Genomic DNA, 13805 nt, shown 5'->3' on the forward strand with positions numbered 1-13805 from the left:
ACGTAGTTATAGATCTGAATTTTTATTACAAATCTATTAGAACAATGTTAAAAAAGTATCTTATAAATTATGAAAAGCTGGAATACTCAAGACAGATGTTTCAGAAGTACACTCACTATAGGGCCAACTCCAGACCAGCAATGACGAAATTTTCAATAGTCTATTTCACACCCTTCGTGGTTCAATGCCCGGGCTAAATTTCTCGCAGCTGCTAATCGGAACACCTCAATTTTGTCTTTAAATTTTGGATCGTCACCGTGTTCCTCGACGCTTTGCAAAAGCTCATACGTGTCATCAGATGATAATATTACATCTTCTGCTTCCAGAAGAGGAATCGCATCAATCAAAAGAATTGTCCAAAAGCTAAAATAATTAGTTAGTTGTCAGCGAATATCCAAAATCATGATATTAAGTAATTATCATAATCATTGGAATACAATAAAAATGCTTACTATCTAGGTGTCAAATTAGACACCAGCAAAGACACTAGTAGAATTGCTGCATCTTTGAATTCGCCTAGTCCATATAGTTGATGAAATTCGCAATATTTACCTAAAGCAAGTCAAATGATTATAATGTATTTTGCTATTCCAAAGTACAAGGAATTTCTTGATCTGTACACATACCAAGGAAAGTCAGCCTATCGCTAATCAGCATACAGTTTCCTAAATTTTCGAGGAGATCTTGACATTGAAGTTCGCCCGTATCGGCATAATTTTGTAAAAATTGGTCTGCGACATAGGTAGCAAAAGCTCCGTCTTGTGCTTTCAATGCCCAGCCAAGTGCATTTCCTAGTCTGCCTTGTCTGATGCATTTCATTCCTTGTATTTTACAAATGCTGATCACTGCAATAATATTTGATAAGTGATTGAGCTTCACGCCGACACTTGCAGAGAGTAAGCATTTTCTTGTTGACACCTACCAACATTGTTCATATTCTTCTCACAAGCAATGTCAATGATTTTATTCACACGAGCTTCACTACCTAGAGGAATTGATTGTAATAGAGTCTGCAATCTAGTCAGTCCTTGAGTAGGGCAGTGCTCAAAGTAGCTTGCACCACATTGCCATAAAGAATGATGGCCCATCAAGGTAGTAGCATAATCTAATATTAGTGACTCGTGAAGCTGTGAAGTAACGCTGAAGAAACATAAATTGTACGAAATTAATTGCAAAATTGATAAATATAGATCCGAAGTTGAAGAAAAGGCCTACTTCATCTGGTGTTTGTCCATAATGTCCAATCTTCCGCAATTGTATAGTAAGTTTGTTAGGTGAGCAGCGAACCATCCATTGTCGCTCATGTGTTGAATTTCCTTGATTACTTGATGTAAATCACTTTCCATCAAAGCTAAAATAACGTGGTCTAGGTGTCTACCAGCTTTAGATTTTTCTGCAATTTGATTTGCGAGTCTTGCAAGTTCAGGCTGCTTGCTACATGGTGCTGAATAAAACAAACGAGCAGCCAATAATTCATACCATGCTTCTGTGTACTTGGAAAATTCCCATAGTACGGATTCTTCTCCAACAACCAGCTGTTGAAAGGCAACCAGTTCAATATACTATTTGTTACAATTCTTTTTAGCATTTGCTGTTTGTTAGAAATAGCAATCTTACCCTCATGATCAACTCCAAGTTACGATCACTGGAAAATGTCTTGCTTTCTATACGAGAAGATAAATCAAGCTGCCAGTGCTTCCATCTCATATTAAACTCATTAATGGAATATCCACCATAGACGTTATATACCGGCATTGTTCGCAGCGTATTTTCCGCAGCATTAAACGCAGGGCTATCCGCTTTGCTGTGTAAAGCAAACAAGGATCGTACAGTCTCGAGTTTACCATGCAGGGCACATCCTATCACCGCTTCCCAGTAATAGATATTGTCCAATTCGGCACAAATTTTTTTTTTGACTAGGATTTCTGTAGCCATCAATTCTCTGGATGGAAAATGAAATCTTACCCACTCAAGCAGTTGTGGCACTATCACATCCCCTAGAATTTGGATGAATTATTGTGAATTGTTCAAAATTTCAAAAATTATAAGCCTGCACTAAATTAACAATTGCACTGATTATACCTGGAACAACATCGATGTACAATATTTCAGTAAGATGCCAAACGCACTCAACATTATAGAAAATAGTCAAATAATTTTCAAATGTTGATTTGTTATCCAGGGTTGATTTCTCTACGATATCTTGCAAATTTTCAACACAAGCTCTCAAAATAGACCTATAATGTTTGCTGTATTTTAAGAGCTCAGGTCTGACATTTCCTGTGGAACTCTTCATTTTTTGAATAGCAAGAAATACTCCGTTACTTTCATTAACAAGCTTTCGCAAAGCTGGCTTAAACAAAATCACTTCTTGCCGTAAACAGTGAACTTTTGCTTCACACGGTGCAAAACTACTTGCAGTATCTACAAATGAATGTCATTTTTTCATTATTTGTTCTATCACAAGATACAAATGTGTGAAGAAACTGTCTGAAAGATGTGTGTTTTATGAACTGCATAGAATAATCTAACCTTTTGAGTGTGTATTAACATGTTTGTAAGCATGAACTCCAATTTTATTCGGTCCAATCCAAGTTGCGGCCAAGCCAGCTCTTCTACAAACATCATCAGGTATTGCCTACAAATAATTTATTTGAGGTAATTACTGGAAATTTGCTATTATTTTTAGAAAAAGCTTAGATCAGTGGAACAACGTTTAAATCGTATACTTACGATGATCTGAGCATTACTGACTTCTGCCATGACTGAAAATAGTATTTATTCTTTTGGTTTTATAAAACCGGTTTTATAAAAGACAAATAGGACAATTACAAATATAAATTTTTCGTGATTTAATGCAACCAAATGAACTTAACCTTGACAATGTTTATAACCAACGCACAGTACCCCGGGGCCTAGATGGCCAATCCGAAAACGAGGAACTAATATCGAAGTTGTGCAGCTGTGCATTCGACTCTCGCATTTGGCTGTCGACGAATGTAGTTCGAGGTTCGTTGTTCTCTCATTCTGCAGAAGCGATTTTTCTTCTAAAAAGAACCGACAATGGCATCTCTCACGGGTATCGTCCGCCTTTTAACGAGAAATGCTGTGGTTGTGGGCAAATCTTATCGCTCGGTGGCTAACAGGACCGCCGTGACATTGTCGGCGAACCATCGGGCTACCCTCGTGGCGACAGGGGACCGAATGCCTCAAGTTATTTTTCAGGTAAATTTCATTATTTGGTTAGATTATGTACAACGACGACTGCATAGGGTGCCGCTGAGCTCATCCTGGTCGCTTGGCAGCTCGATTAACCGGAGACATCATTTATCTGCCTTCTCCATCGTTACGTAACTCAAGTTACATACGCACATCGTATTAGTTCAATGATCATAGTAAATTCAAAGTTGATAAATATTTAAAAAACCGTAGGTGAAACCCGCTTATCAACGGCGCTACGCGACTGCTGTGAAGAAGACATCTATCAAACAACTCGAGGAACGTGTGCTCAAAGTTGTTGCTGCGTACGACAAGATTTCTGCTGACAAGGTGGATTCTAATTTCTGATTTTTATCTTCTGTCTATCTTATGATCCACAGATTCAGTCGACAACGGAACCACGGACCAAGCTGGTGCGCCAATACTCTGGGGGAGTGCCACATACACTCGAACTTATCCAAGACCGTGTCCTTCTTGTACTGAAACTATATGACAAAATTGATCCCTCAAAGGTACTTGAACCTTACAACATTCAGTTGAATACCTCAGCGGCATAACAATTTCTAAGGCAAATGTAAATTGACCATAGTTGAGACCCTTCGGCTTAACCTCCTTGAAGTTTACTAATTTGACCCTTGAGAAGCAATTTTGAGTCATGATACGTGAGCACCTTGCTTGCTCCGTGGTGTCCAAGTCTCAGGAAACAAAGGGTCGATCGAGAGTCTCCACTTGGAAATTAAAATCTGAGTTAGAAGATTGACAAATTGTGCTCATCTTCACAGGTTTTCAACAGTTAAATTTTGGATTTCCTTGCAGTTGGATCTAAATTCCCACTTCATCGAGGATCTTGGACTGGACTCCCTCGATCATGTTGAGGTGATAATGGCGATGGAAGATGAATTTGGTTTTGAAATACCAGACAATGATGCGGAACGATTGTTGCGGCCAGCAGATATAGTCAGATACGTTGCAGATAAGGAAGATGTGTACGAATAAGCTGTACCCTGCATTTGGCAATTTAACCATAGTTGAATTTTACACTCGTCATTGGGCGGAGCCTCGTGGTATAAGTCGAAACATTATGCTGGTTACGCGAGCGTTGTGCTAATCCTGTATATAGACGAATGGCCATTACATAAATAAATCATATTACAAATTTATAATTGCCAATTTGTTTGACTCAAGCAAAAAATTGAGGGATGTAGTTGATCGCCTCTTATATTTTTGAAGCCTGTAACGATATATCAGAATGCAGGTGCCGAACATATGTACATGGTACATCGTTTACTAGCACTTGCATCCAGTACGTCCAAATAAATTACATCCACACTGCAAGATGCTGCAAGCGTTGACTGATGATTGGGACTGCAAGTGTGAACGGTGTGAATGATAGTAGATATATCACGTCAGGGCCTCCCTGAAATAATCTAATTATACGTCAACATGTGATTAGTTACTTCTGTTTGATCTGGTCAATCATAATCCGAATCTTTGGTCATTGAGAATAGTTTATCTAAAGCGAAACTATTCTTCAGTCAACGGAACACCATCAGTAAAGCGAAGCGCGTGCGTATAATGTACTTTCCGAAGTCAGCAGCCAACCTGCGAACTAAATAGGATCGATGTGCATCCGACTTCCGACAGTAAACCAGCAGAAGTATAAGACATGGCGGCATCGCGGATGGTTCGTATTGCCTTGGGCAGGCAATTTTCCAGTCAAATACCCTCGAATGCAGCTGTATCAGGGCACGGGCGTAAGAATAAATTTGTATATACCATACATCTCTCCCCTTCTCAAAACTCGTATCTTTGACCGTTCTGTAACATCCAGACTAGTTTCGGTCTTGTTCATGCACGACTAGTATAACATCAATCTGAAGTCATACGTTACATAACCATTGATTGTTCTTTCACATAGCGGAGGCTATTAAGTTCTGGAAGAATCTTTCTTATTTTGTCGCTTTCCCTGCCATAATTCTCTGCACGGTGAATACCTATCTGGTGCACGAAGAGGAACACAAGCAACCGCGGCCTGAATTTATTCCATATGACCACTTGCGTATCCGTACCAAGGTATGTCTCACAAATATTTCCTTGTGTTGGCTCAATAGCTTAGCCTTAACAAGAGATTACTCATTCACCTAAAAAAGTCAACCTGAGGTAGCTGGACCAACTAATATTGCTGAGTGGTCTAAGTACATGAAGCATTGCAGTAAGTACGCTAACTGTAGTTATGTTTGATTTCTAACAGAGTTTTCCATGGGGTGATGGCCAGCATACTCTATTCCACAGTCCGGAGTACAACGCACTTCCAACTGGTTATGAGACTGAAGACCCTCACCACCACTAAATTATGGCATTATGTCAACCAAAACATAAGTCTCTATTAAAGATAGCTAATTAAAGATAGTGTACTAGGTACAGACCATCGTGGTGTGTAATTGTAACCTGATGTAAGGTGAATCACTACAATAAAACAGGTCAAAAAGTTTGTCACTATCCACCGTTTATTATTCCGTGGTACCTCTGCCAAAAATTTGAACATGCTTTATCTGTGAATTCTGGCATACTAGATAAATGCTAAGCATCAGTGGTGTGGGGTTAATTATGTTCTTGGAGGCCCAATAACCGTGAATTTTATTTGTAGTTTCCCAGGTTCCGAGCAACAAAGCATCGATAATAAGGCTTGACGTAGAAATGTTGGATTGCATGTGCACCGTATTTGGAAACAAAGCAAAAACTGAATCAAAATAACTCGTTCATACTGTGCAGTGTTGAGATTAAATGAGTAGGAATCTTTCTTGACTCACTCTTCAAATCCCAATCATGAGGTCCACAGTTTCATGAATACAACTGTATGATGATACATATACTCTATTAGTGCTGGAGATTGGTTTGGCGAGCTAGTTGAATTTGTCATTTTGATTAAAAACGTATCGTATGCGTTGGTTTGGGTGGAAAAATGGAGATCTTGGACAAAGTGGTTTGGAAGTATTTGTTATGAAATTTTTTTGATCTACTAATATCTGTTATTGTTACTAGCGATAGCGATTATAAACAGATCAAGGCTAGAGTTCTCCCTGATGTTATATCGCGACATTTGTAAACATATTTTTAAACAGGTGTCTTATTTCTGAGGATGGCGGTAGATGTGTTGATAAGGTGTTCTGTGACCTGTATGAATGTGGAAATCACACATACGAATACGTCATGCATGATGCACGGTTCAGTCTTTGGAGAGGGGATTTGACGGAGGCTACGGCGCAATAAGCTTGTTTCTTTATCCTTGCATCGAGGCCGTGACTCCCGGCTTTGCCGCGCGGGGGAGAATTGCGGAAAATTATAGGTGTGAGTGTCTCCCATACAACAACCTTAGATCTATTATCGTACATCGCGGTTAAACGACCTTTCAACCAGCTCTCTGCAGTCAGTTGCTACTTGGAGATGACAAATTTCGTAATAATCCCACGAAACTGAAGCTATTGCTGGATTAAGAAAAAGTAAAAATTTTACGAATTTTATAAATAACTACGTGTTCTGGTAACATTAAGAATTACTCAGATCTGTAGTCATAAATAAAATACTGTTTACAGCTATTATCTAGCAGTTGCGAGCGACAAGGAACTCGTTTGAGGATGTTTAAGTTTTTTTTATTTGAATTTTTGTATCTTCCACCTCTCTTACGGACACGAAGCTCCGTTAATTGAGATCACGATTCCGTAAGTCAAATTTATACAGTGGAGCGAACATTATATAGTATAAAGTATACCTACACCTACGTTGCAGTATTGAATGCGTTTTTTTCAGCCGAATTATGTTTTTTGAAAGTTCAGAGCTAAAAATATTATCTCTAAAACATAATATACTATCCTATAGTATATTAACTGTAATATTGATACAACGTTATCACTAAATATAGCTATCTGTGAGAAATGCGGATTATAAGATATTGAGTAAGTATAATAGTATATATAGGTAAGTAAATTATTAGTGTAATTAACGAATATTTCGAATTTCAGAGATCGACAACATGGCCAATCGCTGCGAGTAAGTTAACCGGTTCTTTAAACGCGTTTGATGATTAGCTGATTACGAAAATTTTGCGTTTCTTCTTTTTTTTTTTTTTTGTTTTTATTTAATGATCGATGAAGTAAACGTTTCTACGGCCCGTTAACTGCACGCAACGATCTTCCAGCAGCTGCACCTTCCATGAAGATCTATTCGAACCGGTGACATTGTGGTTGGTGGAAAAGTGGAGATCCTTGAAAAAGAAAAACAAAGTAAGGTAATGCAGTATATACGTACCTGGGGGGAAAAAACTGTATTCTGAAATATACAAGGGCGAACGCTCTATGAAGCAACGGCGCATGTTATTACGCGGATCACGTAATTGCTTATATCAAAGAGAGACAAAGGACTTCCGAATACAGGATTATAAGATTGAAGTAAATATCAAGTTACGATTACATACCCACTGATGATGAGATGCAATGGATAAAAATGAGGCGATCTTAGGTTCACTAGGCCTTGGTAGTCTTGACTACAGGGACTCTCTTGTTGTGTTCGGTGTTTATGAGCTTGGTGAGAATCTTTCTGGAATGGCCGCTGGGATCGAAATGGTTCGTATGGTCAGCAACTTCTCTTTTGCTTCTCTGTTTACCACTGTGTCCAGTAAAAATGTGCTTGTCGTGATCGTAGTTAAAGTGCTCGTACTTGTCGAAGTGCTGCTCGGACATTTCTCGATTAATTTGTTAACTTTTTCCTTACAAATGCAACGTACGAAGCGCAAAACGATTTGCGATTGATAAATGAAAATTGAGGTGAGAAATTTCTCGTTTCTTGCTCGAACAACGCAGTGATTTTAAACGGACGATCCGCTCGATACTGCGACGCGAACGGACAAACCAGCGGCTTTTATATCGGCGCAGAAACTCGCGCATCTACTCGTGCCAGCCTCGATTTTCTATTGGACTGCTCAATGTGTGTATAACTGCGAGATAGATCTTACTTTGTTTAACTTTTTTCAATAGTATTTTATTCACTTTTGTGTTAACTTTTATAAGTTACTTTGACTTGGGCAACTGTATCTGATGCAATACAATACGGTCAATGTGTCATAGGTAAATCAAACAATGTGAAATCAATCGATGATTGGTTGGAAGAATCAATAACACATAACGCACACACGTACGTCCATCTTCCTCGTCCGGCAATACATATGTATATCTCCTCTTTTCAAACTTATTTTCTGTCGCAGAAGGCCTGATCACAGCCCAATGGTAAGACATCTGTGAATATGCTTGGTGATTCACAATTAACATTATACGTACGTATTGATCGATCGCATACACACTTGTATTTTTATATCTTTTGTCAAAATTTCTTCGACTTCGGTATTTTGTTGTTGTTGTTGTTCTGAGAGCGGAAAGATAACGTCATGTTTTATACGTTTATCTACTCGTAATCAAAATATATGTATTACGTTGCAAAGATTTGAAGACTGCGCTTATATCTTAATCGGTAATATTATGATTCTTGTCGCTCGTTCGGAAATGACTAGGTGTAAAAGGGACGAAAAAATTTGTGGTATGATATGAAGGGTTCATTGCAATAATGATGAATGTCCAAAATTATTTTAATTCTAAGTATGCACGTCATTCGTCAAATTTTCAATCAAATGTCCGAATGAGGTACTTACTTAGAATTAAAATAATTTTGGACGTTCATCATTATTGTAGTCGACTCTTCATATGATGATGTTTTTATTCTATGTATACTGTTATAGTTATCTCTCTCAACTATGGAACATATACTAGATGGTGTTTCAAAACAAAGTTCATGAATAATTCTTCAAACCTGTTTAAGCTGTGCTTATAGCCGTACGCATACATATTGAGCTGCAGAGACATTTGTTTGAGAACTAATATTCGGCTACAGCTGTTTAAATTAAATTGTTTCCTTTACACCTCGGTATATACAATCAAAATGATTACACCTCAACTTCTAAGAATTTCAGTATCGCGTATCAAATTGCAATTATTCACAGCTAGAAATATGTACCGCTTGAAAGTGGGGAACGAAGAACCAAAAACATATGTGATACCATTTTCTATCTTTTTTTTTGTTATAAAAATTTTTGCGGTGAAGTATTTATTTTGAATGTAGAAACGTCGTTATCTTCAGCAATACGTGACAAATTTGAAATATCGTACACTTTGCTGGGTTATCTGGATTCTGACAGAGAGAGAAACTTGAAATATCGTTGGAATTCATTCAAATGCTGAATGTTGAAAATTGATGATGATTATTTATCATAATCGCGAAATTTGCAAGCTACGCTGAAAATTGTTATTGGCAGTTTCATTTACCACGCATAACGACAACTTGAACAACGTCTAAATAATCTTATCCACACCCTTATCGCACAACTTTGCGGTTTATTATTAAGTGCATTGCTATAGCAGCGCTGGTGTTGCACTTAGACATCGTTAAATGCAAGTGTTATGGACTACAAAATTTTGCTGGTACATTTTATTGCAATTTTATTCGCGTATTGTCTCCTCTAATATTTATGTATATACATACACTATATTGTATCACATCCACGTCGAACTCAGGGTCGAAGTAGATACCCCGATCTGAACAGAGGATAAGATAATCGAAGCAGATGTGTTAAACTGGGTCAATTCGCATCGGACTTTTTGATGGTCGAATGAGACCCGAATTCCTATTGAAATCGAAATAAAAATATCGCTCCCGATTTATCTTGCTATTAATATTGTCAACGTTGTTTCAGTCTAGGCTGAGGACATCACCTCCCTTGCGGTAGTCGACATTCGCATAGATTGTGCCATTAAGCCTCACAATCGCACAAACAACGCTTCCGCGATCTCGATAACGCGATGTCTTATGCCCCATGGAAATCAAGCCGTCAATCACTCGCTTCGGCACCCCATATTCGTAGGAAACATCCATGGGTCGTAATTGATGGTGAATCCTCGCCGCATCGACGGCTTCTTTTATCGTCTCCTTCATCCATAAATGCCTGGCGATTACCTAGGAATATTGAGGTAAGATGGAACTTGTACAATATTCAATTAGTTCAAGGACGATGTTGATAGTACTTGAAGCATAATCTCACTACTCACGAAAGCAATCGAGGTGATGATTTTTGTTCCTCCTGCCGCCCCGATTACCATTCGAACGTCGCCTTCCTGATCAACGAGAATACTAGGGGACATCGAGGACAGTGGTCTTTTTCCTGGCTCTACAAGATTGTTGGGACTTGCTGGTAATCCGAAATAATTTTCACGATTAATCACCCCGAAGTCGTTCATGGTGCTGCTCATCAGGATTCCAGTTCGTTCGCTCGCTACGCCGCTGCCGAAACTGTAAAATATGTTCATACAGGCAGTATACATATAATTGCAGGCATATCGTTTTTTTTTCAAATTACAGCGCATCCATTCTTACTACATATTGATGCTGCTGGTTGCAGAGACAGCGTCGCCATTCGGTGCTAATATCGATACGTGAGAGGTTCCCTGGTCGTTTTTAGCCTGGGGCGCGAATTCTCCATATCGCCTCGGATCGTTCCACGTCTCACGATCACTGATACGGGTTCTTATTTCCTCAGCGTAACTTCTCGAGGTCAGATTTCCGAGTAGCTGTAACGTAACTGACGATCAGGATGCAGTTAATTATTTTTTAAAATCTTAATACAACTATTCACATCACTCACATTTTTCAGGTCGACGTATGCGGGGTCTGCTAATTTGGTGCGTAACGCGAATCCGAACTTGAAGGCCTCGATTATTTTATGATATGTGGTCAACGTCACGTTTTGAGTTGAGAGGCTTGACGGTCCGAATCTGTACCCATCCAAAACGTTGAGAAGGAAAGCGAGTATTGCTCCTCCACCGGGTGGTCCAACAGTGTGGAGCGTTTCACCGGTGGAAAGCTTGGTAGAAATTGGGGATGCCCATTTAGCTCTGCCACAAATTATAGGTATAATGACCTTATTAAAATCATAAGGCAACGGTTGGAGGCGGAATAAGTTACCTGTACAGGGTAAGATCCTCCACCGTCAGGATACTCCCTCGTATCCTGAGATCCTGTATTAGTATACGACTTAAACTACCATTGTAAAATTCCGTTGCGTTGCCAATCGCGACGAGCCGCATTGTTTTGCAAAGTTGAGAGGGGCGTATGAGGGATCCAGGAACAAGAAATTTTCCCGTCTTGCTATCGACGAACCAAGACCTAAAGATTATTTAGGCATTAAGTTATTTGAATTCTCACAAATGTAATTGACTCACCTCAGCGTGGGGTCTTTCTTGATGGCCTCGCTGTTTATTAGAAGTCCATCATGCTGAGCTTTTGTCATGATATACCCAGATTCGCAGATCGATATACTTGGTTTAAAGAGTTCAGACCATGGAACTTTCCCGAAACGTTGATGCGCTTTCCAATATCCATCCAATTCACCAGGAACCGTTATTGCTAAGGGTCCTGAATAGATGAACGAATGAATGGAATGTTTTTCTCGTCCTATCAAAGGCATAATTAGCTTACCAGTTTGTGACGCGAGGACCGGTAGATCGTCGAAGATGTCGGAACGGGCAGCACGAGGCGCTGATTCTCTCGCATCGAGAGTGACAGCTTGCCGGTTCGCCCTGTCGTAGACAGTCATGAGAAAACCTCCACCGAAGCCCATGCTCTGCATGTTAATTAGACCGTTGCAAATCATCGTTGCCAAAGCGGCGTCGACGGCAGATCCATTCCGCTGCAGCATCGATCTAATTTTGAGGATTTTTTTCGAATTTGGGGGTCAAAAATCATCATTCTCTTTTTTCGCATTTCTTATATGGTATATTCATATATATCATGAGCTGAGGAATCTAATTCTGGAAGTCAAATTCATCTATCTATAAAATTGATCGAGTTATCGCTATTTTTTCGATTTTTGGAGCAGAAAAATGGAGATATCTCGATTGGAAAAATTTGTGGCTGAATTTGGACAACAGATTCGTGTTCCTGGGGTCAAATTACGTAAGAAAAGTGTCCTGCAACCGATTCTAAAAATACTTCATTTTTGGCCCAAAAATCGAAAAAATCCAAAGGGGTACCCCTTGAAATTTTGTCGATTTTGGGCTCAAAAATCGATAGTCTATTTTATTGGGTTTGATATACTATTCTCATGTATTTTGATCCCAGGAATCCGAATCCGGAAGCCAAATGGATCTATCTATGAAATTGATCGAGTTATCGCCATTTTTACGCTTTTCGGAGTAGAAAAACTATGAGATATTTCGACGAGAAAAATTCGTGGCTAACTTTACTCGACGGATCCGTGTTCCTGAGGTCAAGATATGTTAGAAAAGTTTTAAGAATACTCTATTATTGGCCCAAAAATCGAATAAATCCAATGAAGTACCCCTTACTGTAAGATACGAGCGAACTTATGAAGTATCTTCGAAAATACAACAGACCGGTTCATTCTTACCTTCCAATTAGAGCACATGGTTCCGCATCCACGCATATTGCACCTTTACGAAAAACTTTGAGTTTGCTCCAGGAAGGTGGCTGCCATTCTTCAGTGTCCGGAGGAACAAGCGTGGGTGGAGTGTGGGCATCAGGAAGTGAAATACCTGACTTCAGGAGCGAAGTGCCCACGGCGATGATTCCCACAAGTACAGCAAGGGCTAATGACCTCGTCAAGACGATATGAAGCCAGTTCTGATGTAAGTGAGCTTCCAACAATCTACGTGATAACGTCATCTAATATGTAACGATGCGTATACGTATGTGTACCTTTAGTAACAATGATAGCTTACTTTTGCTGAACATCATCTTCTCCGGGCTGGTCGGCCAAGCATCGTTCGAAATTCGGTGAAACCCCATCGGCCGACATCACCTGGGTATAAATACTTCCGTGTGGAGTTTTTACTATATTTCGTAAGGTTCGGATCTTGTTTACGATGCATTTTGTATCGCTGTAAGATACGAATATTCTGGTTTGTTTTCGGACATTAGTCGACCACTGCGTAATGCGCAGGTTTTGTGCTGAGTTTATCGGATCGATACTCAGCATACTCGGGGATAATATACCATGTGAGTTCACGATGTTTTCGGAACTGCCGCGAAAGGTCGAGTATTTTCGACACCTGCGGTTCTTGTTTAAAATTTTAATCTGACCCAAAGTTCTATTGAATCACAATGATTCTCTCTTTTACTCCGATTTGTATGACCAGAATTTATACAATCTGGTACCATCCAGTACTATGATCGACGGCTTAAATTATTAAGCTCATGATCGAAGATACTTCGGCACTGTTCGTCCTCCCTATAATTAGGATCCATCAAGTTGGGGAGTGGGTACCTAAGCCGGAGGAATATCCGGAAGAAAAGATCAAAGCAGCTCTTGCCCATTGTCTTCCAGCGCATCATTCTTCTATAGGCCAGCTGCTTGGAAGAGATAATCATTGCCACTCGACGCGATTATTAGACAAGCATTTCTCACGCACCAGATTGAGGATCAGAAAAAGGGGTACACTGAACAATACGGTATTGCGAATTTATAATTT

The 13805-nt window shown here is 39.4% G+C and overlaps 5 protein-coding genes and 1 long non-coding RNA gene across 7 annotated transcripts; 3 read left to right on the forward strand and 3 right to left on the reverse strand.

Annotated features, from left to right (window-relative positions):
- Positions 1-3: 3 nt before the first annotated feature.
- On the reverse strand, positions 4-2972 carry LOC105687689 (nuclear pore complex protein Nup85). Its single transcript, XM_012403515.3, has 9 exons — positions 2734-2972; positions 2533-2638; positions 2083-2424; positions 1618-1997; positions 1216-1535; positions 923-1140; positions 627-845; positions 453-552; positions 4-363 (listed from the first exon to the last, which is right to left on the reverse strand). The coding sequence occupies exons 1-9, from the start codon at positions 2761-2763 to the stop codon at positions 153-155; spliced, it is 1926 nt and encodes a 641-aa protein (XP_012258938.2). The 5' UTR covers positions 2764-2972; the 3' UTR covers positions 4-152.
- LOC105687693 (acyl carrier protein, mitochondrial) lies at positions 2955-4379 on the forward strand. 2 transcript variants are annotated; one of them, XM_020853359.2, is made up of 4 exons: positions 2955-3225; positions 3433-3549; positions 3600-3731; positions 4036-4379. In XM_020853359.2, the coding sequence occupies exons 1-4, from the start codon at positions 3064-3066 to the stop codon at positions 4213-4215; spliced, it is 591 nt and encodes a 196-aa protein (XP_020709018.2). In that variant the 5' UTR covers positions 2955-3063; the 3' UTR covers positions 4216-4379. The 2 variants fall into 2 exon arrangements, with proteins under 2 accessions (XP_020709018.2, XP_012258952.2); XM_012403529.3 differs by lacking the exon at positions 3433-3549 and having other exon boundaries at positions 2961-3225.
- Positions 4380-4812: 433 nt separating this feature from the next.
- Positions 4813-5718, forward strand: LOC105687695 (cytochrome c oxidase subunit 6A2, mitochondrial-like). Its single transcript, XM_012403534.3, has 3 exons — positions 4813-4973; positions 5138-5292; positions 5471-5718. The coding sequence occupies exons 1-3, from the start codon at positions 4886-4888 to the stop codon at positions 5567-5569; spliced, it is 342 nt and encodes a 113-aa protein (XP_012258957.1). The 5' UTR covers positions 4813-4885; the 3' UTR covers positions 5570-5718.
- A 526-nt stretch (positions 5719-6244) lies between these two features.
- On the forward strand, positions 6245-7410 carry LOC125500175. The gene is made up of 2 exons (XR_007277402.1): positions 6245-6719; positions 6813-7410. It is a non-coding gene; the product is annotated as an uncharacterized LOC125500175 (long non-coding RNA).
- Positions 6854-8074, reverse strand: LOC105687712 (nuclear protein 1). The gene is made up of 2 exons (XM_012403558.3): positions 7691-8074; positions 6854-7480 (listed from the first exon to the last, which is right to left on the reverse strand). Exon 1 carries the CDS (start codon positions 7953-7955, stop codon positions 7740-7742), a length of 216 nt encoding a protein of 71 aa, XP_012258981.1. The 5' UTR covers positions 7956-8074; the 3' UTR covers positions 6854-7480; positions 7691-7739.
- On the reverse strand, positions 7962-13468 carry LOC105687710 (glutathione hydrolase 1 proenzyme). The gene is made up of 9 exons (XM_012403556.3): positions 13056-13468; positions 12725-12982; positions 11794-12017; positions 11538-11730; positions 11281-11481; positions 10961-11210; positions 10693-10886; positions 10368-10608; positions 7962-10275 (listed from the first exon to the last, which is right to left on the reverse strand). Exons 1-9 carry the CDS (start codon positions 13310-13312, stop codon positions 10012-10014), a joined length of 2082 nt encoding a protein of 693 aa, XP_012258979.2. The 5' UTR covers positions 13313-13468; the 3' UTR covers positions 7962-10011.
- Positions 13469-13805: the final 337 nt, after the last annotated feature.

The sequence above is a fragment of the Athalia rosae genome, chromosome 3, assembly GCF_917208135.1.
Source record: "Athalia rosae chromosome 3, iyAthRosa1.1, whole genome shotgun sequence".
NCBI classification, from domain to species: Eukaryota; Metazoa; Arthropoda; class Insecta; order Hymenoptera; family Athaliidae; genus Athalia; species Athalia rosae.

Bases quoted from the DNA above. Each gene is read 5' to 3' on its own strand.
- LOC105687689 (XM_012403515.3), bottom strand. From the start codon at position 2,763: ATGGCAGAAGTCAGTAATGCTCAGATCATC. The intron at 2,425-2,532 runs GTTAGATTATTC...ATTCATTTGTAG, and splicing joins TGTTAATACACACTCAAAAG to ATACTGCAAGTAGTTTTGCA. The intron at 364-452 runs GTAAGCATTTTT...TAATTATTTTAG, and splicing joins TCTAATTTGACACCTAGATA to CTTTTGGACAATTCTTTTGA.
- LOC105687693 (XM_020853359.2), top strand. From the start codon at position 3,064: ATGGCATCTCTCACGGGTATCGTCCGCCTTTTAACGAGAAATGCTGTG. The intron at 3,226-3,432 runs GTAAATTTCATT...AAAAAACCGTAG, and splicing joins TGCCTCAAGTTATTTTTCAG to GTGAAACCCGCTTATCAACG. The intron at 3,732-4,035 runs GTACTTGAACCT...ATTTCCTTGCAG, and splicing joins ACAAAATTGATCCCTCAAAG to TTGGATCTAAATTCCCACTT.
- LOC105687695 (XM_012403534.3), top strand. From the start codon at position 4,886: ATGGCGGCATCGCGGATGGTTCGTATTGCCTTGGGCAGGCAATTTTCC. The intron at 4,974-5,137 runs GTAAGAATAAAT...TCTTTCACATAG, and splicing joins AGCTGTATCAGGGCACGGGC to CGGAGGCTATTAAGTTCTGG. The intron at 5,293-5,470 runs GTATGTCTCACA...GATTTCTAACAG, and splicing joins ACTTGCGTATCCGTACCAAG to AGTTTTCCATGGGGTGATGG.
- LOC105687712 (XM_012403558.3), bottom strand. From the start codon at position 7,955: ATGTCCGAGCAGCACTTCGACAAGTACGAGCACTTTAACTACGATCAC.
- LOC105687710 (XM_012403556.3), bottom strand. From the start codon at position 13,312: ATGCTGAGTATCGATCCGATAAACTCAGCACAAAACCTGCGCATTACG. The intron at 12,018-12,724 runs GTAAGAATGAAC...CCTCAAAATTAG, and splicing joins CCATGTGCTCTAATTGGAAG to ATCGATGCTGCAGCGGAATG. The intron at 10,887-10,960 runs GTGAGTGATGTG...GTTACGTTACAG, and splicing joins CATACGTCGACCTGAAAAAT to CTACTCGGAAATCTGACCTC.